The 24,119-nt window shown below is 48.7% G+C and overlaps 1 protein-coding gene across 2 annotated transcripts in view; it reads left to right on the top strand.

Moving 5' to 3' along the window:
* JAKMIP1 (janus kinase and microtubule interacting protein 1) overlaps window positions 1-24,119 on the top strand; it is a 112,969-nt gene that overhangs the window by 76,954 nt on the left and 11,896 nt on the right. For both annotated transcript variants that reach the window (XM_035113222.2, XM_060279034.1), the window contains exons 15-18: window positions 6,204-6,269; window positions 11,540-11,608; window positions 18,957-19,034; window positions 20,646-20,849. In XM_035113222.2, the coding sequence (XP_034969113.2) occupies window positions 6,204-6,269; window positions 11,540-11,608; window positions 18,957-19,034; window positions 20,646-20,849 (417 nt within the window). The remainder of the gene's footprint in view (window positions 1-6,203; window positions 6,270-11,539; window positions 11,609-18,956; window positions 19,035-20,645; window positions 20,850-24,119) is intronic.

Here is a 24,119-nt window from a genome sequence, read left to right as displayed (position 1 = left end):
CGCACAGAGAGGAGCAGAGCCAGCCCACCCCTCCCAGAGCAGGGGTGGTTCTAGAAGTGACGCTAACGCTCCCAAATGGCTATCCCCTGACGGTCCTCGCGTTAATCGACAGTGGTGCATCAGCCAACTTCTTCTCGAGAAACTTTGCAGAAGAGCACCAGATCCAACTCCTGCAGCTGGATTTCCCCCTGCACGTCTCCACCATAGACGGCAGGGAGTTGCTGGGAGGGGCCATCACCCACCAGACCCCCCCCCCATGAGAATGACGGTGGGACGACACTCAGAGACACTGGCATTCAACGTCACCACCATCTCAGACCCCCCCATCGTCTTGGGCATGAGCTGGCTGGCGCGCCATGACCCCTCCATCAGTTGGCACCAGAGATGCATCACGTTTGGCTCAGACTATTGTCTGGAACATTGCATGCAGCACCAACCAGGGGAGGGGCCTCCAATAGCCACGGTGGCCACCATGCACGTCAAGGGGGGTGAGGCGATACCCAAGCCGTACTGGGACCTGCAGGAGGTCTTCAGTGAAGCAGAATCCGACCACCTACCCCCGCACAGGTCGTTTGACTGCCAGATCAACCTGGTGCCGGGGGCCACGCTACCCCCAGCCAAGCTGTACTCCATGTCAGATCAGGAGCTGGAAGATATGCGTGAGTTTATAGACAAGAACCTCAAGAGGGGGTTCATCAGAGAAAGCAAGGCAGCGGGGGGCAGCCCGGTATTCTGGGTGGACAAGAAAGACACGCCACAGCGCCGTCTGGTGGTGGATTTTAGACGGCTGAACAACATGACGGAACCGGTGGCTTTCCCAATGCCCAGAGTGGACGATCTACTGACAGCGGCACGCAGGGGCAAGATCTTCACCAAGCTCGACCTGAGGGGGGCGTACAACTTGATCAGGATCCGGGAAGGCGATGAGTGGAAGACCACGATGTTCACGCCACTGGGCTCTTTTGAATACTTGGTGATGCCCTTCGGTTTGCAAGGGGGCTCTGCATGCTTCCAGGCCTTCATGCACCACGTCCTGGGGTCCCTCCTCTTCAAGAACTGCTTGGTCTTCCTAGATGACATCCTTATATACTCCAAGGACCCAGTGCAGCATGTAAAGGATGTCAGGGAGGTGTTGCAGCGCCTGAAGGAGCACCACCTGTATGTGAAGCTGGAGAAGTGTAAGTTTCACACCAAAGAGGTGGACTTCCTGGGCTACAAACTGTCAGACAAGGGGCTAGCGATGGACAAGGACAAGGTGCAGGCCATCCTGGACTGGCACAGCCCCAGGACGCGCAAAGATGCCCAACGCCTACTAGGCTTCGCCAACTTCTACAGGAAGTTCATCAAGAACTTCTCGCGGGTTACGGCTCCCATCACTGACTGCCTGAGAGGCAAGCAGAAGTTCAGGTGGACACAGGAGGCGCAAGCAGCGTTCGAAAGCCTCAAGAGGGTGTTCGCTTCAGACCAGAACCTGTTCCACGTGGTGCAGGATGCGCCCCTACGCGTGGAGACAGATGCTTCAGACAAAGCTATGGGCGCCATTTTGCTGCAACTGGATGCCAACAGAGAGTGGAGACCCTGTGCCTTTTTCTCCAGAAAGCTGACACAGCCAGAACGCAACTACACGGTGTTTGATAAGGAACTTCTCGCGATCCATGCTGCGTTTAAACACTGGAGACATTTCCTGGTGGGCGCCAAGCACCCCATTCAGGTGTGCACGGACCACAAGAACCTGGAGTTCTGGAGAACAGCCCGGGTGCTCAACCAGCGACAGATACGGTGGGCAGAGTTCTTCTCGCACTTCAACTTCTCCATCCACTACATACCGGGGGAGCAGAATGTCAGGGCGGATGCCCTCTCCCGCAAGCCAGAGTACATGGAGGAGGAGTTGCCACCAGCACCCCGGCACATTTTCCCCCCATCAGCATGGTCCTGCGGAGCAGCAGTGGTGAGCGAGGCAGAACTCACAGCACTGACGGCAGCAGATGAGTTCGCCACCCGCATCTTCAGAGATCTGCGAGGGGGGAGGGAGCACGCCAAAGACTTTGAGGAAAGGAGGGGGTTGCTTTTTTACAGGGGAGCCCTGTACCTGCCCACCAACCAGCTCAGAGGTAAGGTCCTTAAGCAGATGCACGACAACCCAACGGCGGGTCATTTTGGAAGGGACAAAACCACTCACTTAGTCATGAGACACTTCTGGTGGCCAGGGGTGCGGGAGGATGTTCGGGACTATGTTAGGGGCTGTGACACCTGCCAGCGAGCAAAGGTGGTCAGGGCACCACCAGCAGGGTTGCTGGAGCCATTAGCCACACCGCACAGGCCGTGGGAAGTAGTGTCCATGGACTTCATCACAGACCTGCCGTCGTCCAGGGGCAAGACCGCAGTGTTGGTGGTGGTGGACCTCATGTCCAAAATGTGCCACTTTATACCGTGCGCCAGGGCGGTCTCTGCAGAAGAGACAGCCAAACTGTTTGTTGACCACGTATTCAGACTGCATGGATTACCTTTAAGAGTTATTTCGGATCGAGGCCGCCAATTTGTTTCCAGGTTCTGGCGGCGGCTCATGAACCTCCTGCAGGTGGAGGTCAGCTTGTCGACGGCTCGGCACCCGCAGACCAATGGACAGGCGGAGAGGGTCAACGCCATTCTGCAGCAGTACCTGAGATGCTACGTCAGCCAGAGGCAAACGGACTGGGTGGATCGCCTGCCACTGGCAGAATTTGCCTACAACAATGCGGTGCACGTCTCCACAGGGGTGTCGCCCTTTAAGGCCAACTACGGGCGCGACCTCAGATCCTTCCCGGAGAGGGAGGGGGAGGAGGAGGAGGAGGGCCCACAGGCAGAGGATTGGGCAGAGGAACTGGAGACGGTGCACCAGCAGCTCAGAGAACACTTGGAGAGGGCCAAGGAAGCGTACAAGAAGTGGGCAGATCGCCACAGGCGACCGGGGGAGGTCATCAGGGTGGGGGACAAGGTTTGGTTGTCCTCGGAGGGCCTTCCCACCAGAGGGAGGTGCAAGAAGCTGGCACCCAGAAGGTTGGGCCCCTTCACGGTCACGCAGCAGGTAAACCCGGTGGCATACAGGCTGGCACTGCCAGAGGACATGAGGGTGCACCCAGTGTTTCATAGATCGCTGCTGTCTCCGTACAGGGAAAGTAGCAGGTTCCGAGGCAGCGCACAGCCCCCCGAGGGAGGGGGGGAGAGTGGAGGCAGGGAGCCACTCAATGAAGCAACGGCCATCCTTGATTCACGAAGGGGGGTGGGGGGCCTGGAGTACCTCATGGCATGGGAGGACGCCCCGCCATCCCACAATGAGTGGGTCCCAGCCACCCAGATACAGGAGGAATTCTTAGTGGAAGAATTCCACGCCCTCTTCCCACACAGGCCCAAGCCCTGGCACATGGAACGGGAGGGGGAGGAGGAGGAAGCACAGGAGGGGGAAAGCAGTTCGCCATGGAGATGGGAAGCAGAGTTTGAGGACACGGAGGAGGAGATATGGGCATCTCCGAGGTCCATTCAGTCAGGAGAAGAGGTGGACTGGCAGCAGATTTTCACCCCCACCAGCTCTGAGGCCACAGACTTTTTGGGCTTTCCGTCTTCCCAGGAGGAAGGAGGGGGCCAACGGGACTGGGGGGAGGTGTTCACACCAACCGGCTCGGACAGCACGGAGTTTTTAGGCTTTCAGTCACCACCGACACCCGTGCAGCCTCTCGGGAGGGGAGAAGGGGGGCTTGGAAGGGGGGTGGATGTGAGGGACAAGGGGTATCGCGAAGCCCCTCCCCTCCTGAGTTCCAGCCCAGCCCCGAGCGAGGCTGAAAAGAGGGAAAGCTCCAGCTCAAGTGGGGAAACAGGAAGTGGTGTCCAAGGCTCTGGCAGGGTAGAAGAGCCATCGTCCCAGGTGGGACAGGAAGGGGGAAGGAAGGGGGGCAGACCAGTCCCCCCAACTCTGGAACTTCGCAGAAAGCGTCGGGGGAAGAGGATGGGTCTCCCCAAGTTGTTATGCTGGCGCGAGACGCGCCAAAAGCCACTTGGAGGTTCTGATTCAAGCTGAACAGATGTGTCTTTGTAAATAGCACTGCCATCAGCACTGTAAATACTCAGCACCAATAAAAGATAAAATGCAGAGCTGTGTAGAGTCGTTACTCTGAAGTAGCCTATTCCGGCCACCGTGACAGCAGGAAAGCCAAGGTTGAGGAAGCCTGATCTATCTAATATGTGCAAATTAAGTGGCAGCCCTCTAGTCAATTCTGTCTCATATTGCTCTGTGTTTGAAGCCGTCCATCCCCTTTCCATTAAGAAAGGCCTTTTACTTCATCATTGTGCAGTTCCTATCATCAGAAGGGCACTGGCTTGCGCTGATCTGCCAGAATGCGAGAGTGAGATACCTGCAAGATAACAGCTCAGGTGACAGAAACCAACTCCTAGGGGACAAGGACCCTTCGGCCCACCCAATAAAATATTTGAGGGAGCCACCCCCCAGTTGATGGGCATTGCCATTCAAATGGTGGGTGTGCGCCACATCTTGTAATCGATTATGTGGGGCAGGGCTTACCTGGGCTCCCCCCCCCCCAATATTTTATTCAAGTTGGCACTCTTGGCTCAGGTAGTACAGGAGACCATGCTTAGACGAGAGGCCCCAAAAGTTGGGAAATGATGCAAATGTTAACATGATTTCTGCAGTGTAACCTTTTATCATATAATTAAGCAGGATTGGGGGGGGGTAATGTAAATCAGAATATTATTACATTAATAACCACCAGAAGCCTAAAGTTATACAATAGACTAACCTTATAGAGTGTGCTGTAATGCCTAACCTTACAATGATTGGAATGCTAATTAAACTGAGGACAGAAAACAAAGTTTCAGGATTTTTGCTAGGGGTAGATCAAGAATTGAAAGCTTGCTGGGGTGTTCAACTATGTAAGCAGAATTAAAGCCTGGCACAGTGTATCTTGAACAGCCTGCCAGCCTCAATGCTGCTTCCATGCCACAGCCCTGGGACACCCTGTGCCACAATTTTGATGGGAAATTAAGGTATTATTTGAAGAGCAGCACTTCAGAAAGCAGCTGCTGGAGGGCAGAAGCCCTAGTCTGCCCACTGCAGAGACCCCTCATGCCCCCATCAGGAGGTAGGCATTGCCCCAAATAAACAAATAACAGTTTTTCCAGGAGCAGCTTTTCAGTTTGATTGTTTGTGAGCATTCCCTTCGAGTACTCACAAAACCTGGGGGACTTTTGTGTGTTCTTTAAGGCTTGCAAAAACATACCCATTTTGGAGCTTCTTTTTCTTTGTCATGGTGAGGGGCCAGAATCAAGGGAGCAGAGATCCTGCTTGGCTTGAGTGAGTTTGCCATTTGTTACCTCTTCAATATTGAGGACTAGGGCATAAGTAGGGACGCGGGTGGCGCTGTGGTGTAAACCACTGAGCCTAGGGCTTGCCGATCGGAAGGTCGGTGGTTTGAATCCCCTTGAAAGGGTTAGCTCCCGTTGTTCGGACCCAGATCCTGCCCACCTAGCAGTTCAAAAGCACTCCAAAAAAGTGCAAGTAGATAAATAGGTACCGCTCCGGCGGGAAGGTAAATAGCGTTTTTATGCGCTTCTGGTTTCACCAGAAGCGGCTTAGTCATGCTGGCCACATGACCCAGAAAAACTGCAAACAAACGTCGGCTCCCTCAGCCAGTAAAGCGAGATGAGCGCCACAACCCCAGAGTCGTTTGCGACTGGACTTAACTGTCAGGGGTCCTTTACCTTTAGGGCATAAGTAGATGCTGTCCTCTGCTGGGATCTGTCATTCTGAGCTGCAGGATACTGCCTGATCTCCCTTAGGCCCAGTTCTCAGAGTCGAGCTCTCAAGGGGCCTAGCAACCCAATCCTGAGTTCACTTTGCTCATATGCAGCACAATCCTATGCATATCTACTCAGAAGTAAGCCCTATTGGGTTAAATGGGATTTACTCCCAGGTAAGTACGTATAGGATTGCAGCCTACACGATTCTACTGAAAAGTAATGATTTACAACTTTACAGTATACTCCTAAGGTTGTTGCAATTCCTGGCAGTTTCTGGCAATTTGCCTTTGCCAAACTTTTTAAACGAAAGGGAAGGCGGTGTGCTCAGTAATGCTTGCTGCAGCTTGAACTCTGCTTATTTTAATTGGATGGATTTGTGCCACAATGTAAAATACACTGAACTTCTTGTGTTTTAGAATTTGAGGAATGAAGAACAGGTTGCGATTATTCAGGCGGGGACTGTACTTTCTCTCTGCGAAAAGGTAGAGTTTTGCTTCTTTTAGACATGAGTTTCGTCCATCCCACACATCTCTGCACAATTCTGCTTAAATCTGTCACTCTGCTCATAAAAGTCTCGAATGTACAAGCCTTTTTAAGAAACACTTCCTGTAAGAACAGCAAGCTAAATTCCTAGTGGAACTTAATAGTATTTAGCAAGCGGTATGTCCTCACCGACTGAGTTGTCGGTGTGACCACAACGAGTGGCGTGTGCATCTGACCCAATAATTGGTATGTGACTAATGGGGTAGTTTATTTTATTTTATTTTAGTGCTAAAATGAGGACTGTACCTCAGAAGAAAGATTAATGTTAATAGTAGTTGGATGAACAAAATCATTTTACAGCTACTTTAAGGATTCTCAGTAGGGGTATATACCATCAATGAGTGTACAGTCTGTGTACAGTGGTACCTCGAGTTACAAATGCCTCAGGTTACAAACTCCGCTAACCTGGAAGAGTTACCTCGAGTTGAGAACTTTGCTCCAGGATCAGAACGGAAATCGCGTGGTGGTGGCGCAGCGGCGGCAAGAGGCCCCGTGAGCAAAAGCACGCCTCTAGTTAAGAACAGTTTCAGGTTAAGAGCGGACCTCCAGAACGAATTAAGTTCGTAACTAGAGGTACCATTGTACTTGGGTACACAACAGTTGCACTGCATCCCATCCAACATTCCTCAGGTGAAAATAGGGACATTTATCACTGTCACATCCCATCACTGGGGTGGCTTTTGTGGTTCCCTGGAAAATAGGGCTACTTGGAGGATCCGGAGCTGTACCCCTGCACATTTTTCACATGTAACATTCAACAAGTGTAAAATCTCTAGTCTGCACGGATTTGCTGCCAGCGAAAGGAAATGGTTCCCACGGCACTTACTAAATTTGTCATTGCAGCAATTCCCTTTTACTGGCCACAGGTCAAGGCACTGTAGGTCTATTGTACTTTCTGAAACAGTTCCTTACGTTTTGCTATTACATTTGCTAGCATGAGGGCAACTGGACAGCCCAATCCAGAGAAATCCTGCTATATGCACCTTTTTCTCTGATCCACCAGCTGGAAGCTTTCCTAGATTAAAGAGGATTTGCATATTACAAGGTTTCATCACAACCAGAGGGCACCAAAAATTAGCAAAAGAACTTGTTTTTCATCTTCACCCCTGGAAAATGTTGTGTTGGTTTTTTTTAAAAAAAAAAGAGTGAGGGCATCTGGCCATGTGCAGAAGATTTTGCCTTCACCACCACCATGGCTAGCTGAAATAGGGCAAGAGTTTCCAAAAACAGTGAATGTCTTGTAGGCACTGTTCAGCGCTAGCACCACCAAACTTTTAAAGCACATGGCTTTCCCTTGGGAATCCTGGGAATTGTAGTTTGTTAAGGGTGCTGGAAATTGTAGCTTTGTTGGGGTAGACTACAGGACTAATGTTTCCACTCTGGGGATGCATGGAATATTCAGTAATCATGAGAAGAGGAAGCAGATGTATACTACCAACTGTACATTACAGTACATAAAACTATGTACTGTAATGTACAGTTGGCAGTATACATCTGCTTCCTCTTCTCATGATTACTGAATATTCCATGCCTTCCCTGGGTTGGCATTGTGCTGCTATTTCATCCTAGGACTTTGTAACCTTTAGATTTTTAGCACATATGAAGTACATACAATGTTATGTCCCCAAAACTCATTGTACTGGTAGCTTTGTTGGGAAACATAAATTTTTCCCAATTTGGAAAGAATGAGCAATATTTGAATGTAGCTGTCACAGATGGGTGTTGGCTACTCCCGAGTAAGCACTCCACACATCCTCTGGATTTTCATAGTTTTATTGTGCATGCTATATACAGTGGTGAGATGTCTCAAATCATGTCTGCTCTGCATGGGGCAGAAGCCCACAATGGCGTCTCGTGGGCTCTGACCCCCCTTTTAAGACTGGGCATCCAAACGCCCCTCCTCCTTGCTCTATGGGTCCTCCGTGGTCCCAAACCAGGCTCCTGAGATGCCGTTCTCTCTCCTCCCTCCTTTCCAGCCCCTGCTGAAGCTAGCTCCTCCCCTGCTTCCCTGCTACCAACCTGGAGCTGAGCCACCAGGACTCTGCAGAGCCCTGGACCCGTCTTAACCCTTCCTGTTCCTGGTTTTCCCTCCCAGACTTGCTGCTGCTCTCCCATCTGATGGAAGTAAGCAGAGTGGGCTGCTCTCTGCAAGCCCTCTCTCTTACATCCACCCCCCCTCCAGGCTCCCCCCTCCCCCCTTTCTGAGGCCTGGTTTGCCTGGTCTGATGTCTGTAAAGAGGGCTGGAAGCCTGACAGGTCTTCCTCCTCTGTAGTGTGTGTAAACTCCTGTTCCCAGTCGGTGCTGGGTGGCTGGTCCGTGTAGTTCCTTCCGTTGTCATCCTCCTCCTCCCTCTGGAAAATTGCTTCCGATTCCCGGAGGGCTCCTTGGGTCTGCGTCTCCCCTGCTCCCCACCTGGGATCGCCCTCCCCCTCTGTGTTCCCTGTGCTACTGACGTGTGGTGGTTTGGGTCTGTGGGAGAAAGGAGCGTGCAGTTCCAGTGTGCGGTCCTCCCCTTGCATGGTGTGCGTGGTTGCCTCCGCGTTTTGGGAAGCAGGAGTGCCCTGCCTGGCCATCAGACATTTTAACCCCCCCTCCCCCCACCGGGAGCCCGGGCTCGCTGTGGCACTGTAGACCTCCTCCTCTTCCTTTCTTTCTGGAACCTCTTGGCTGCCTTCTCCCTCCACCCTTCTGTCTAGTGTCGTTTGTGTGATTTCCTCCCCCTCCCTCCTGTCAGCGTCTTGTGTTGGATGTGTGTCACGTCCTCTGAACCTTGGGCTTTCCCTAAAGTGCGAGAGCAAAGACCTTTGACCCACGGGATGGACCTTCCTCGCTGTAGGTACTTCCCCCCTGAAGGTGACAGGGTTGATCTGTGTCAGAACCTTGAAGGGCCCCAGCCTTCTGGGTGCCAGCTTCTTCCCCCTTCCCCCCATGGGAAGGCCTTCTGACCACAGCCAGACCCTGTCCCCCCCGTGGAAGACCTTCTCCAGTCCCCTGTGATGGTCTGCCCCCTCCTTGTAAGCCTCATTGCCCCTTGCCACGTCTCCATCCAGTTGTTGGTGTACTGTCTCCCTCCTCTCACCCCATGCCTCAATAGGTGGTCCCCCAATCTCCCCCTCCCCCCTGCTCTGGGAAGGCTCTGGGGTTTCGCCCAAGACTGGCCTTACTGGGTGTGAGCCTCGTGAAGACGTGTACTGCATGCCCCTCCGTGGGGTTGTCATGATATTGCCTGAGAATCTTCCCTCTGAGGGAGTTTTGGGGCATATACAAGGCTCCATTGCTAAAGAGTAACCCCTCTTTCTCTGCAAGCCCTTCCCCTTCCCCCTCTCCCTCCCTCAAGTCCCTCCGTATGTTCTGGGTAAAAGTGTCCTCTTTGGTGAGTTGGCTCAGTTTCTCTTCCTGCATCCCCGCCTCTGCGTCGTTCCATCCGCCTGGGGAGCTGATGTGGTGCGATCCTGAGGATTCTCCTTCTTCCATTTTCACGATGGCCACAGTGGCTGTGTGCTCTCGGTGTTCTCCTCCTTCCCTGCCATCTGCATCTCCGAAGGTGAGATCTCCCTGGCACTGGCTGCCCACAGGGTCATGGTCAATTAAGTCAAAAGCTAGCACTTCTGAATGCCTGTTCACCGTTCTCTTCAGAGAGGGGGTCTGTTGCGTGACCTCACCCTCCTGCAATTCCCTGCCGCCTATGGTCAAGATGCTCATGGGCAGCTCCCTTGGGAAAATGGGCATCTGATTCTGCTTAGCCAAGTCCACCGATAGGAAATCGTTGCTGCTGCCCCTGCGGAGAAGCCCGACTGTCTCCTGGGTCTGGCCTCTTGGCAGCTGCAGACTCACTTCCATCTCTTTGCTGTGCTGTGGGGTGTTACAGGAGGGCTCAGTTGTTGGTGCTCCGCCTGGCCCCTCCCCTCCTGATCTGGCATCCAGGCTTGTGTCTGTGCCTGCCTGCTCTCGCCATTCCTTCCTCTGGGGGCAGTGTTCCACCAAGTGGCTGGGTGCATTGTAAAGGCATCTCCCGCCTTTCTCTTCCCTCTGTTTTCCCGCGTCAGCGTTTGAAAGTACCCGCGCGCGGGCTTTGTCCCTCTGCATCACATCTGGCTGGAGGGGTCTGTGCTGGGCTGCAGCTGCCTCCCCGGGACTGTATGGGAACTTGTGGCCGCTGCCTTTCCCCTCCGTCTGTCCCCTCTGCCCGGAGTCGCCTCTCAGCCTCCTGCACTTCCACGCCACCATGCCTCTCCGCCTTAGAGCCAGCTTGTGCTGAGGGTCGCCCTACCAAGTGCTGGCCCGTGGCGGCAATCAGTTCCTCAGCCCTCCCGAGTGTCTTCTCTGCTTGTCCAGCCTCCGCTCCTCCGGCTTGGCTGTGTTCAGAGCTGCTCGGTTCACTAAGCCTGGCTTCCCCTGTGCCCGGGTGCCTACCTGGTGCTTGAGCCGTTCCATAGTTGCAGGGTGCTGGCTGCAGCTTGCTCTCTGCTGCTCCCCTCACGTGTGCCAATCCTTCCTTGGCATTTCTCTCTTCCGATTTAGATGCTGCCACGTTCCCAGGTCTCTCCCCTCGGGGTAGCCATCAAAAGATTGTGGGCTTGCTGTCACAGATGGGTGTTGGCTACTCCCGAGTAAGCACTCCACACATCCTCTGGATTTTCATAGTTTTATTGTGCATGCTATATACAGTGGTGAGATGTCTCAAATCATGTCTGCTCTGCATGGGGCAGAAGCCCACAATGGCGTCTCGTGGGCTCTGACCCCCTTTTTAAGACTCGGCATCCAAACGCCCCTCCTCCTTGCTCTATGGGTCCTCCGTGGTCCCAAACCAGGCTCCTGAGGTGCCGGTCTACCTCCTTTCCAGCCCCTGCTGAAGCTAGCTCCTCCCCTGCTTCCTTGCTACCAGCCTGGAGCTGAGCCACCAGGACTCTGCAGAGCCCTGGACCCGTCTTAACCCTTCCTGTTCCTGGTTTTCCCTTCCAGACTTGCTGCTGCTCTCCCATCTGATGGAAGTAAGCAGAGTGGGCTGCTCTCTGCAAGCCCTATCTCTTACAGTAGCCAATGCTCGCTCATTATAATTAGCCATCGTTTTCAGGTGTCCAAATCAATAGTTGTGTACAAAATTGAGAAAATGATGGAATTTAAGGTAAAGCGCTTTACTTACCTAATGTTTGGCATAAGCTCTGTCTCAAACTGCCGTTTTATTTTGCCCCCATCATTTTTATATAGTGGCTAAAGCAAATAGAGGAAACTGAAGCTGCCCTCACGCAGAAGATGATTGACCTGGAAAATGAAAAGGTAAGAGAAGCATCATTTCGTAGCCTTTTAGCTTGGGCAAATAACAGGAACACGGGTGCATGTTGCGTTGGGGTCACCCCCCCCCCACTTGATATAAATGACTGCATGACTGGCATTGTGCATGAACATTATTTTGCCTTGAGCATGCCTTTGTAGTTGGCAAATGCATTAAATTGGCCCAGAAATTAAAGGCATGGCTCCGTAAGTGAATGAAGTCTTTCCCCCACAAAGGCACCTGCCCACACCTTCCGTTTCGTTCAGCATTATGTTTCAGAAATAAGTGAAGAAAGGAGGTTTTGCTTGTTTTCTGAGGCTATTAAGTGGTGTTTGGGCCAGATTGTAGTTCTTTCACTCCCTAGTCGCTCAGCCGCCTGGGTTCCTTGAACATTTTTTGGTCCAAACCAAAGAACACGATTTCCATTGTGCCAACTCTTACTGTTCGTCAGCAAGTTGATTCTGACGATATCAATGCTGACAATATTAATGCTATCAAAAGGTGCAGGAGCAGGCCCTATATCCTAAATTCATGCGGCTTTGGCAGTACTGATCATTCTCATTGTGTTTTTTCTACTTTCGGATTCCAAGGTTGGACAGTTCCTTATCACGTCATTGCTTGCTATACAGCAGAGTTCCTCTCCCCTGCCCTCCAATGTTTATTGTTGTTGTGGGCCTCCATCTGTGTGCCTCTGGGGGTGAAGTCAAGCTGCCGTGTTAGCAGCACTGAAGTGACCTCCCTGGAGTGCAAGCCTGGACAGTGTGTATGGAGTTCCTGGGCTGCCCAGGTGACAGGATCTTGGCCTCCCTGATGTGGTCCGAAGGAAAGCAAGAGCAATATGTTTGGCACCAGCTTGGCTGCTGGAGTTGCCGGGAAAAGGCATACAAGGTGCCATCCAACCATCTTAGGGATTCCACTCCGGATTTTTTCTAGGGTTTCTTCTCCTGAAGATGTCCCACAAGGCACCGGAGGTTTAGGATCAGAGTTTCCCTTCTCTCCTTCCCAGACCTCTTGGCTGCTCTCTCCACAGCTGCCTGTGAGTCGTCTACAAAGTACAAATCACTAGAATTTAGTATGGATATTAGTTGATCATATCTCTTGAGATTCCAAAGCAGACCAGGCTCCTACACGACCACCCTTAGTAATGTCCCACATTTGCTCTCTGAGGTGCCTTTGTGGAAACCTCCTTTAGAGCCGTGGAAGGGCTTCACTATGGAAGGGGAAACAAGCTAAGGCCTCTGTTCTATTCTGCTTGCAGGCCCCTTGGTACAAGTTACAAGTGAAAACCCACTCTTTACTGCTGAATCAAAGCAAACAGCAGTCCACAGAAAATCTGAATTGCCATTTGTTCCGCTTCAGCATTAAAGAGCAAGTTTTCCTGGGGAAAGCAGCAGGGCAAAAATAAAGTGCTTGGAGACACAGATCATTAAAGCAAAAGGTAAGTGTGGAAAAGGCCAGGTAGAAGAAAGCTGTAGCTGAATGAAGCAGGGTCAATACCTATTCACTCACTCAGAGCTATCATCCATACTGCCCTCTGCTGCCCAGGATCTAACTGGCCACCATTAAGGAAGCATACCTGGGTAACCCTTCATGGATCAATGCCTTGTCGTGGCGAAGGGGCTTGAATAACTCAGAGAAGCTATGAGCTATGCCATGCAGGGCCACCCAAGATGGACAGGTCATAGTGGAGAGTTTTGACTAAACGTGATCCACCTGGAGAAGGAACTGGCAAGCCACTCCAGTATCCCTGCCAAGAAAACTCCATGGACAAAGACAACAGGCATATAAAAGTTATGACGCTGGAAGATGAGCCCCTCAGGTCGGAAGGCGTCCAACATGCTACTGAGGAAGAGTGGAGGACAAGTACAAGTAGATTCAGAGCTGATGAAGCGGCTGGGCCAAAGCCGAAAGGACGCTCAGTTGCGGATATGCCTGGAAGCGAAAGGAAAGTCTGATGCTGTAAAGAAAAATATTGCATAGGAACCTGGAATGTAAGAACCATGAATGGAGGTAAGCTGGATGTGGTCAAAAATGAGATGACAAGAATAAATATCGACATCCTGGGCATCAGTGAACTAAAATGGAAGGGAATGGGCGAATTCAGTTCGGGTGACTATCATATCTACTACTGTGGGCAAGAATCCTGTAGTAGAAATGGAGTGGCCCTCATAGTCAACAAAAGAGTGGCAAAAGCTGTAATGGGATGCAATCTCAAAAATGACAGAATGATCTCGATACGAATCCAAGGCAGACCTTTTAACATCACAGTAATCCAAGTTTATGCACCAACTACCGGAGCTGAAGAAAGTGAAATTGACCAATTCTATGAAGACCTACAAAACCTTCTAGAAATGACACCAAAGAAGGATGTTCTTCTCATTACAGGGGATTGGAATGCTAAAGTAGGGAATCAAGAGATAAAAGGAACAACTGGCAAGTTTGGCCTTGGAGTTCAAAATGAAGCAGGGCAAAGGCTAATAGAGTTCTGTCAAGAGAACAAGCTGGTCATCACAAACACTCTCTTCCAACAACACAAGAGACGACTCTACACATGGATATCACCAAATGGGCAGCATCGAAATCAGATTGATTATATTCTCTGCAGCCAAAGATGGAGAAGCTCTATACAATCAGCAAAAACAAGACCTGGAGCTGACTGTAACTCAGATCATCAGCTTCTTATAGCAAAATTCCAGCTTAAACTGAAGAAAGTAGGAAAAACCACTGGGCCTGTAAGATACAATCTGAATCAAATCCCTTATGAATACACAGTGGAAGTGAGGAACAGGTTTAAGGATTTAGATTTGGTGGACAGAGTGCCTGAAGAACTATGGATGGAGGCTCGTAACATTATACAGGAGGCAGCAACGAAAACCATCCCAAGGAAAAGGAAATGCAAGAAAGCAAAATGGCTGTCCAACGAGGCCTTACAAATAGCGGAGGAGAGGAGGCAAGCAAAATGCAAGGGAGATAGGGAAAGATACAGGAAACTGAATGCAGATTTCCAAAAAACAGCAAGGAGAGACAAGAGGGTCTTCTTAAATGAGCAATGCAAAGAAATAGAGGAAAACAATAGAATGGGGAAAACCAGAGATCTGTTCAAGAAAATTGGAGATATGAAAGGAACATTTCGTACAAAGATTACCATAATCAAGGACAAAAGTGGTAAGGACCTAACAGAAGCAGAAGACATCAAGAAGAGGTGGCAAGAATACACAGAGGAATTATACCAGAAAGACATGGAGGTTTCGTACACCCCAGGTAGTGTGGTTGCTGACCTTGAGCCAGACATCTTGGAGAGTGAAGTCAAATGGGCCTTAGAAAGCACTGCTAATAACAAGGCCAGTGGAAGTGATGATATTCCAGCTGAACTATTTAAAATTTTAAAAGATGATGCTGTTAAGTTGCTACACCCAATATGCCAGCAAGTTTGGAAAACTCAGCATTGGCCAGAGGATTGGAGAAGATCAGTCTACATCCCAATTCCAAAGAAGGGCAGTGCCAAAGAATGCTCCAACTACCGCACAATTGCGCTCATTTCACACGCTAGCAAGGTTATGCTTAAAATTCTACAAGGCAGGCTTAGGCAGTATGTGGACCGAGAACTCCCAGAAGTGCAAGCTGGATTTCGAAAGGGCAGAGGAACCAGAGACCAAATAGCAAACATGCGCTGGATTATGGAGAAAGCTAGAGAGTTCCAGAAAAACGTCTACTTCTGCTTCATTGACTATGCAAAAGCCTTTGACTGTGTCGACCACAGCAAACTATGGCAAGTTCTTAAAGAAATGGGAGTGCCTGATCACCTCATCTGTCTCCTGAGAAATCTCTATGTGGGACAAGAAGCTACAGTTAGAACTGGATATGGAACAACTGAGTGGTTCAAAATTTGGAAAGGAGTACGACAAGGTTGTATATTGTCTCCCTGCTTATTTAACTTATATGCAGAATTCATCATGCGAAAGGCTGGACTAGATGAATCCCAAGCCGGAATTAAGATTGCCGGAAGAAATATCAACAACCTCAGATATGCAGATGACACAACCTTGATGGCAGAAAGCGAGGAGGAATTAAAGAACCTTTTAATGAGGGTGAAAGAGGAGAGTGCAAAATATGGTCTGAAGCTCAACATCAAAAAAACCAAGATCATGGCCACTGGTCCCATCACCTCCTGGCAAATAGAAGGGGAAGAAATGGAGGCAGTGAGAGATTTTACCTTCTTGGGCTCCTTGATCACTGCATATGGTGACAGCAGTCACGAAATTAAAAGACGCCTGCTTCTTGGGAGAAAAGCAATGACAAACCTAGACAGCATCTTAAAAAGCAGAGACATCACCTTGCCGACAAAGGTCCGTATAGTTAAAGCTATGGTTTTCCCAGTAGTGATGTATGGAAGTGAGAGCTGGACCATCAAGAAGGCTGATCGCCGAAGAATTGATGCTTTTGAATTATGGTGCTGGAGGAGACTCTTGAGAGTCCCATGGACTGCAAGAAGATCAAACCTATCCATTCTTAAGGAAATCAGCCCTGAGTGCTCCCTGGAAGGACAGATCGTGAAGCTGAGGCTCCAATACTTTGTCCACCTCATGAGAAGAGAAGAATCCTTGGAAAAGACCCTGATGTTGGGAAAGATTGAGGGCACTAGGAGAAGGGGACGTCAGAGGACAAGATGGTTGGACAGTGTTCTCGAAGCTACGAACATGAGTTTGACCAAACTGCGGGAGGCAGTGCAAGACAGGAGTGCCTGGCGTGCTATGGTCCATGGGGTCACGAAGAGTCGGACACGACTAAACGACTAAACAACAACACCTGGGTAACCCTTAGGTGGGGCAGTTTTGGGGTTGTGGGGGTTCTTTGTTAACGGAGAAATCTGAGGGCTCCCTTGGACAAAAAAAACCCAGGACACCAGCCAGGAATACCCACCTGCCACCAGGTGAAACAAGATGGAAGCCCCATACAAAAGAGAATCCAAACTTTTATTAGCTGCTAATCCCCATATTACACTCCCCCCAAACTGCTTCACTAATGCATCATGGTTACATCGTGAAAGGGGAGGTCTGGTGGCAGTAATCTGAGCATCCTGGACCCTGCCCCATGCCTCCCCTTGCCCTCCACCAAACATCTGTCAAGTGTAACAAAAGAGATATTTACATTTCCCTGTTTCCCAGCCAAGTTAATCACACCCTTTTGTCTTCATCTGGATTTGCTATTTCTGGAATGGCTACCTTTCTGGCACTCAGGTATCAGGATGCCAGGGATTATCACTCAGGCAGAGGGGCTGCTGAGTAGCTGAGCTCACATGTCTACAGTATATGAATTTCTGAAGTTTTCCCAGTGAGCCAGTACATAGATACATTTATCAGTGAATTGAAGTGTTTTGTGGGGACAAGTCACAAAAGTGATTGTGCTGATTTTGCTAGTGGGCTGCATGTGCATGATATCTGCTGGAGGTGTAACCCCCCCCCCAACCTATACATAAATTTCTGCAGGGCCGGCTCTAGGTAGACCCCCGGTGGCGCAGGGCACCACGGCGCTGGCCCGCCAGGAGGGCGCCGCGAGCTGCGCCCGCCCGCTGGCCGGCCGGTTCGACGCGCAGCTGCGCCCACGGCAACCGCGCTGTGCCTGCCCGCCCGCCGCACAGCAGCGCCTGTGGCAGTCGCACGGCGCCCGCCCGCCCACCGCGCTGGGAAACGGGGCGGGGGGCGCCAGAGGGATCCGTCGCTCCACGGCGCCAGGGGCGCTTAAGACGGCCCTGAATTTCTGCAACAGTATGAAACCCTTCCATAATTTTTCTGTAGAGTTGGGTGGCCTCTGCAGATGGTAAAGCGGCCCCTTCTTCCTGCACAGGGTGAATGTCTGCACAGCAGACACCCGAGTTTAGAAACAAATAGGAAAATCTTTGTCTTTTCTTTTTTTTAAAAAAAAAAATATTTTTATTAATTTTCCAATTAAAACCAATTATATCACATTCAATATTTCAAATTATACACATATATATATCAATCAAACCGAATGTTATGCCAAATCATCTAAAGAATTTTTTATTTGGGTTCCCATGCTTCAAGAAATTGGGAATTCCTCGCAACCGTCCACTGCCGTCTTTTTTCTAAAGTTCAAATCGTCCTCCAAGTTCATAATAATCCAGATCTTCCCCTTACAGTCACATAGATGTTTTCCACTTTCATCCGATTGTTTCCCAGCTGCTGAGATAAATATCAAACAAAGTTTCACAGATGTTCTTTCTCCTGTGTGAGTTAATCAGTCCAGCCTCCCCATAAATCTTCTTAATGGAGCTCCCTGTTGCGTCGAAGCAGCTCGAAGCAGCGCCATCTTAAAAAGCTCAAATCACTTTCGTTTTCTCTCATAGCCATGAAGATTTACGATCTTTATAGAATTTACAGCTTTTCCAGGCAGGAGACCCAAACATCAAACCATAAACTCTTGGTAAATTAATGGATCTCCTTGCCCTATAGCTGAACTTAGCTTCAGGTCGCTGCTCCAATTTAAAGTGCGTCACAGCTCATAAATCCTCCGAACGCGTCCAGAACTCCTTCCGTCCGACTGGGGGGGGCTTTTCTCATCGGCAACTCCACATCTTTAAAAAATATGCTCAGTAACAACAGTTATAAAGTTCAACTCACACAGTCTTTTGCTTCTCTTTCACTCCAAACAAGCCAGGACATCGCGTCCGGGAAGGTACGAGGCAACATATATGAAGAAAAAATAAAAACTCACTTCCCTTATCGCTCCGTCCCCATCAATCCTTCTTCCAGATGCAGTACAGTCTTTGACTCCTCTCCCTCAGCAGCATAAATTTCTCAGCAGTAAACAGCGCTTCTTCCCCTCCTTCTGAAGTATGTCCATAGATTTAAGCCTAATTATCTTCTTTAACCATGGAAATCCCCGCCATGCAGATTAGCGTCCGGGAGTCCTGGCCCTCGTAAGTGCTCAGCCCAAGCTCCCCCCACTCCAAAAACAGTCGGAGTGGGTCTGGGGGCATCGCGGGCCAGCGGCCCCTCTCCGTAACCCCCGGAGAGGGTAGGGGGTTGCCATTTACTCCCCTAGCAACCGCCAAATTCCTTACGAAGGTCAGAGAGATGGAAAACAGGTCCGCCATTCCTGCAGGCGGAAACCAGAACCAAAATCTTTGTCTTTTCTTAGTGCTGAGCTGAAAGGAGTTCTATACCCAGCACTGTTGTCTAACTTTGTGCATGTTATCTCGCTCTCTTTTTGGCCTTTGTGGACTAGTTAGCTATGGATACCTGATCTGCCAAGTCTTGTGACATTTTGAGTCAAGCTGATGATGAGATGATTATTATTATTATTATTATTATTATTATTATTATTATTACTCAGGACCTGTTCAGTAAACAGAAGGGTTATTTAGAGGAAGAACTTGACTACAGGAAACAAGCTCTGGACCAGGCTTATATGGTAGGAAATCTGCGTGTTTGCTGAAAGTAAAATTCATATGTGTTCATGTATGCTGTCTATTCTGCTAAATGAAGGACCTAGATACTGCCGAGTTGAGAGAGATAAAAAGGGTGAGAACTGTTTTTTAAGGTGTTTTAAGCAGCATACTCAAAGTTTTAATGGATTGCAATACTTACACCATTTGTGGCAGAGGTTTGAAATGTCTTGTTCTCATGTTCTTGCAATGGCAGTCCTGGGGGTTGTTACCTCCATTCTTTAAAACTATGATTGCTGGAGTTCAGTTCAAGCTAGTCAGATTGATTCTAGTCCTACAGAAATCAAGTTTATTTCTAGGCTTTCCAAGTATGAGGGTAATGCTTTTCTAGAAACTCTTACAAGCTGCCAGGCAACTTTGCTCTCTCGGTTTCAACTGCCAAACAGGTAGACAGAAGAGGCAAAGACCAGTCAATTTTCACTTAAAAATGGGGGCTTTTTTGTTTGAGTTTTAACTTTATTCTGACAAGACGCCACTCCGGCCTCAGACAAGCTCTGCATGGGCCTGGTGGCAGGTTCCACTCATGCAATTATGATCCTGAGTGCAACAAAAAAAAACTGGTTTCAGAGAATCCTCTCTGTATACAGTGTTGACAAATACATGTTTACGATAGCACATGGTAGGGAATTGCAACAGGAAGAATTTCACTTGACCCAGCCGGTGGACTCTAGCGCTGGACCAAACTGCGTTTCCATTTTCTCAGGACCATTATTCCCCCGTGAAAATGGACAGTGAATTCTCCTTTCTTTTCTATAGAAAATGTATAGGAGTGTGTGTGTGTGTGTGTGTGTGTGTGTGTGTGTGTGTGTGTGAGAGAGAGAGAGAGAGAGAGAGAGAGAGAGAGAGAGAGAGAGAGAGAGAGAGAGATTACACAGATATTATACAGACACCCTGACTTGATAGCCTCGTCCTCCATAAAACTGGGTCACCCCTTTTTAAAGTAGCCATTCCTACAGCTGGTGGTAGAGAATGCCATAGTTCAACTAAGTACTATGTGAAGAACTACTGTGTTTGTTGACTGGATGGCCCTTGTGGTCTCTTCCAACTCTACGATTCTATGATTCAGCCTTGGATTCTCTTATTGTGAGAGAGGAAGAAATACTTTTCTCTATCCAGTGTCTCCACACACTGTAATTTTGTATGCCTGTATCATGCTGCCACCATTCTGTTTGCCTTTTATTTCTAAGCTAAAAGCCCCAAATGTTGTAACCTTTCCTCCTGTTAGAGTTCTTTCAGCCCATTAATAATTTTGGTTGCCTTTTTCTAAAACTTTTCATGCTCTACCATTTACTTTTTGATGTGAGGCAGCCAGAATTGTGCACAGTATGCAAAGCGCATACACACAGCATAAATTTGAATAATAGCATTATGATATAGTGCTACACCATGTGAGCCCTTCACACAAGACATTCTCTACTTGTTTACCTCATGTGGGAGCTGCTTCTCTGCTGCTGAATTGTGTCCTTATGCCCTGCAAGCTTTGCTTCCCTTGCCTTCCTGTTGTTGCCGTCTTGTGTGCGGTTGGCTCACTGTGTTCAAACATGAGTCTCTCTTGAATATGATTTGCATTGCATTAGAAAATCCAGGAGCTGGAAGCCACCCTCTATAATGCTCTGCAGCAGGAGTCAGGGAAGAGAGTGAGTGAATCCCTGAATGAGGCCCAGAGGGAGGACTTGTGCGCTGCTGTGGAAAAGGTGCGGAGACAGATACTGAGGCAAAGCCGTGAATTTGACTGCCAGATTCTACATGAACGCATGGAATTGCTGCAGCAAGCACAGCAGGTAACCTAGGACTTTCTGTGCCCAACACTATGTCCTTCCTTTGACTACCACCACTTTGGGGCTATGCTGCCACTTTTATTTCACCCTGTCGTGTTCTAATATTTTTCTCAAAAGTCCAGTTTCAGTTGGGGATCTTTAAGTTGTGCATGCTGTATCACTGGGAAAGTGGTTCCCATGTCCCAGTTTAAAACATGCTCCTTGTGCAAGCACAAAACTCCATTCTCGGGACCTGCAAAGTCCAAATCTGTCCTGGGTGTTAATGGCTGTAGTGAGGTATTGATAAACCAGAGGGAGAAGACACAAGAAGTGTTCGCTCTGCAGTGTTTTTGGCCAATCCATAGTTTGAAAACTATGTTTGAAAAAGTTCTGCACATTAGATACCTGTCTGATTAGTGAAATGACATACCTAACCATTCTCCAACGGAAGAGATTGGCTAAGATCTGTCTGTGATTACCGTGTTATCTGATAGCTATAAATGGCAAAAAATTCACCAGGTACGATTGATTGGAGGGTGGAAGGAGGTGCAAGCTGAGAAGGGAGGGAGGAGATTTCAGACTGCAAGTCAATGCAATGAAAAGCTCATGGGGCCACAGGCAGCATTCTTCTTGTTGTTGTTGTTTAGTCGTTTAGTCATGTCCGACTCTTCGTGACCCCATGGACCAGAGCACACCAGGCACTCCTGTCTTGCACTGCCTCCCGCAGTTTGGTCAAACTCATGTTCGTAGCTTCGAGAACACTGTCCAACCATCTCGTCCTCTGTCGTCCCCTTCTCCTTGTGCCCTCAATCTTTCCCAACATCAGGGTCTTTTCCAGGGAGTCTTCTCATAAGGTGGCCAAAGTACTGGAGCCTCAGCTTCAGGATCTGTCCCTCCAGTGAGCACTCAGTGCTGGTTTTCTTCAGAATGGATAGGTTTGATCTTCTTGCAGTCCATGGGACTCTCAAGAGTCTCCTCAGCATCAATTCTTCAGCGATCAGCCTTCTTTATGGTCCAGCTATCACTTCCATACATCACTACTGGGAATACCATAGCTTTAACTGTACGGACCTTTGTCAGCAAGGTGATATCTGCTTTTTAAGATGTTGTCTAGGTTTGTCATCACTTTTCTCCCAAGAAGCAGGCGTCTTTTAATTTTGTGACTGCTGTCACCATCTGCAGTGATCATGGAGCCCAAGAAAGTAAAGTCTCTCACTGCCTCCATTTCTTCCCCTTCTATTTGCCAGGAGGTGATGGGACCAGTGGCCATGATCTTGGTTTTTTTGATGTTGAGCTTCAGACCATATTTTGCACTCTCCTCTTTCACCCTCATTAAAAGGTTCTTTAATTCCTCCTCACTTTCTGCCATCAAGGTTGTGTCATCAGCATATCTGAGGTTGTTGATATTTCTTCCGGCAATCTTAATTCCAGCTTGGAATTCATCCAGTCCAGCCTTTCGCATGATGAATTCTGCATATACCAGCATTCTTACAGAGGTCAAATTATTTTCTGGCCTTATACACTGTTGGAATACAAAATGGCTATGATATTCCATAATCAAGCCACTGTCTGGTGTGTCTAAAATTGGAGGAAGTACAGGAAGTTTGAGGGCTGCTTCCTTCAAGGTAAGAGAGTGTTCTAAATATAGCTAACAGACATTGCACAACTAACTTGGAACGTTTTTACTGCAACTCACTAATGGAGGTTCTATTCCTTCCTCCATCCCTCTCTCTGAATGAGATGTGGCAGCAACAGACACATTTCTTGTTCCCATATCTGCTCCACTCATGTCTCAAAGGAGAGACAGTATAATTATGACCACAAAAGGGTGAGCAGAACTAAAGCCCCACCTTTCCCACCTGACATCCCCTTAGGCTGTTGTTTCCGTGTAGGCACATTTCTGCCTAGCCTGAGTCACTTCTGGTATCAGAGCTGGGCCTGGAGAAAGGCGTTTCAGGCGATAGAGCACAGTGTAGTAATGGAAGGAAAGAGAAAGGGCTCGGTTCCCCTAATCAATTAATCCATTTTGTTTTAAAAAACAAACCCCTCTTTGGATGGGGCAGACATGCAAATAACATCTGCGACTTCCTCCATCATGGTAAAACTTAGGAAAGTTCCCATAGCTGTGCTAAATGTGGCCGAGAGAGAGAGAGAGAGAGAGAGAGAGAGAGAGAAGAGCTTGCTGTGTATGAAAGAAGCCAGTCTTTCAACTCTCTGGACTGTGACGAACAGCCAGTTTGCAAAACCTAGCAGTTCAACATCTTTGATTTCTAACCGTAATCTTAATTCACAGCTTCATTATATAACATTTATATTAACAAATAAATGTGCCTTTCTGTCTATGCACCTTTCAGCATTTTCATTAACAGTGGTGAGTGGCACCACTTCAATTGTTTTGAAAGCGGAATTCCTTACCGTTGAGTTGCAAGATATTTCTCATTCTGGCGATTCTTACTTTTCATATTCTAGACCATGTGTTTAGTTGCAGGATGCTGTTGTTTGAAAGAGCTCTTCCTTAGGCATATCTTGTAAATCATACTGAATCTTTCAAAGGTTTTCAAGCTGAGTTTATAAGCAGCTTAGGGAGTCCTTCTGAACCTGCCTTGTGCTAAAATTACCACATTGTTTTCATGGATTTGTTAATGAACGTAAATCCAATAAGAACTAACATGAGTCACAAGAGCTACTAAGCTGCTTGCTAAACCTCCAATTTTGTATTATACTAGTTCAGACAACATCCAGACAGTGCTTCAGCAAAATAAATTAATGGTGCCAATGAGATAAAATCGGGTGCCCATGCCAGATCAATTTTACATAGGATAAATTGTGGGTGGATGCCACCCTCAAAAGTGACATTGAAGGTCATTGTCAAGGTCACATATCACTGCACTGCACATATGTGCACATATGAATGGGCTGGACTACTTTTTGGGAAACTGTTGCAGCTCCAAAAGTAATGAACGTACATTTGGATATGCTATGCAACAGAATGAAGGCAAGAAGCTTAGAAACAGACTCCAACCACTGAAGGTAAACTCAAACATGAACAGCTTTATTTAAGTATAATAGAAAGGGAGCCCTGCTTACTCTGTGGCCTCCAGGCACACACTGGCTTTCCCCGTCCATTCATCTTCACAGGAATTAACACATCACCTTGTTTCATTTTAGCCCCTTCCCCCTATGGGGCCTGTTTCAGATCTGCTGTGGTGGCCTCACTTCCCAACCACTCCTGGTTCATTAGGATGATGGTGGAGATTCCAGGTGTCTATGGTTCTTCTTCCTTTGGTTGTCTTC

This window comes from Zootoca vivipara, chromosome 9, assembly GCF_963506605.1.
Source record: "Zootoca vivipara chromosome 9, rZooViv1.1, whole genome shotgun sequence".
NCBI classification, from domain to species: Eukaryota; Metazoa; Chordata; class Lepidosauria; order Squamata; family Lacertidae; genus Zootoca; species Zootoca vivipara.
This window is presented reverse-complemented; position numbering and strand designations above follow the sequence as displayed.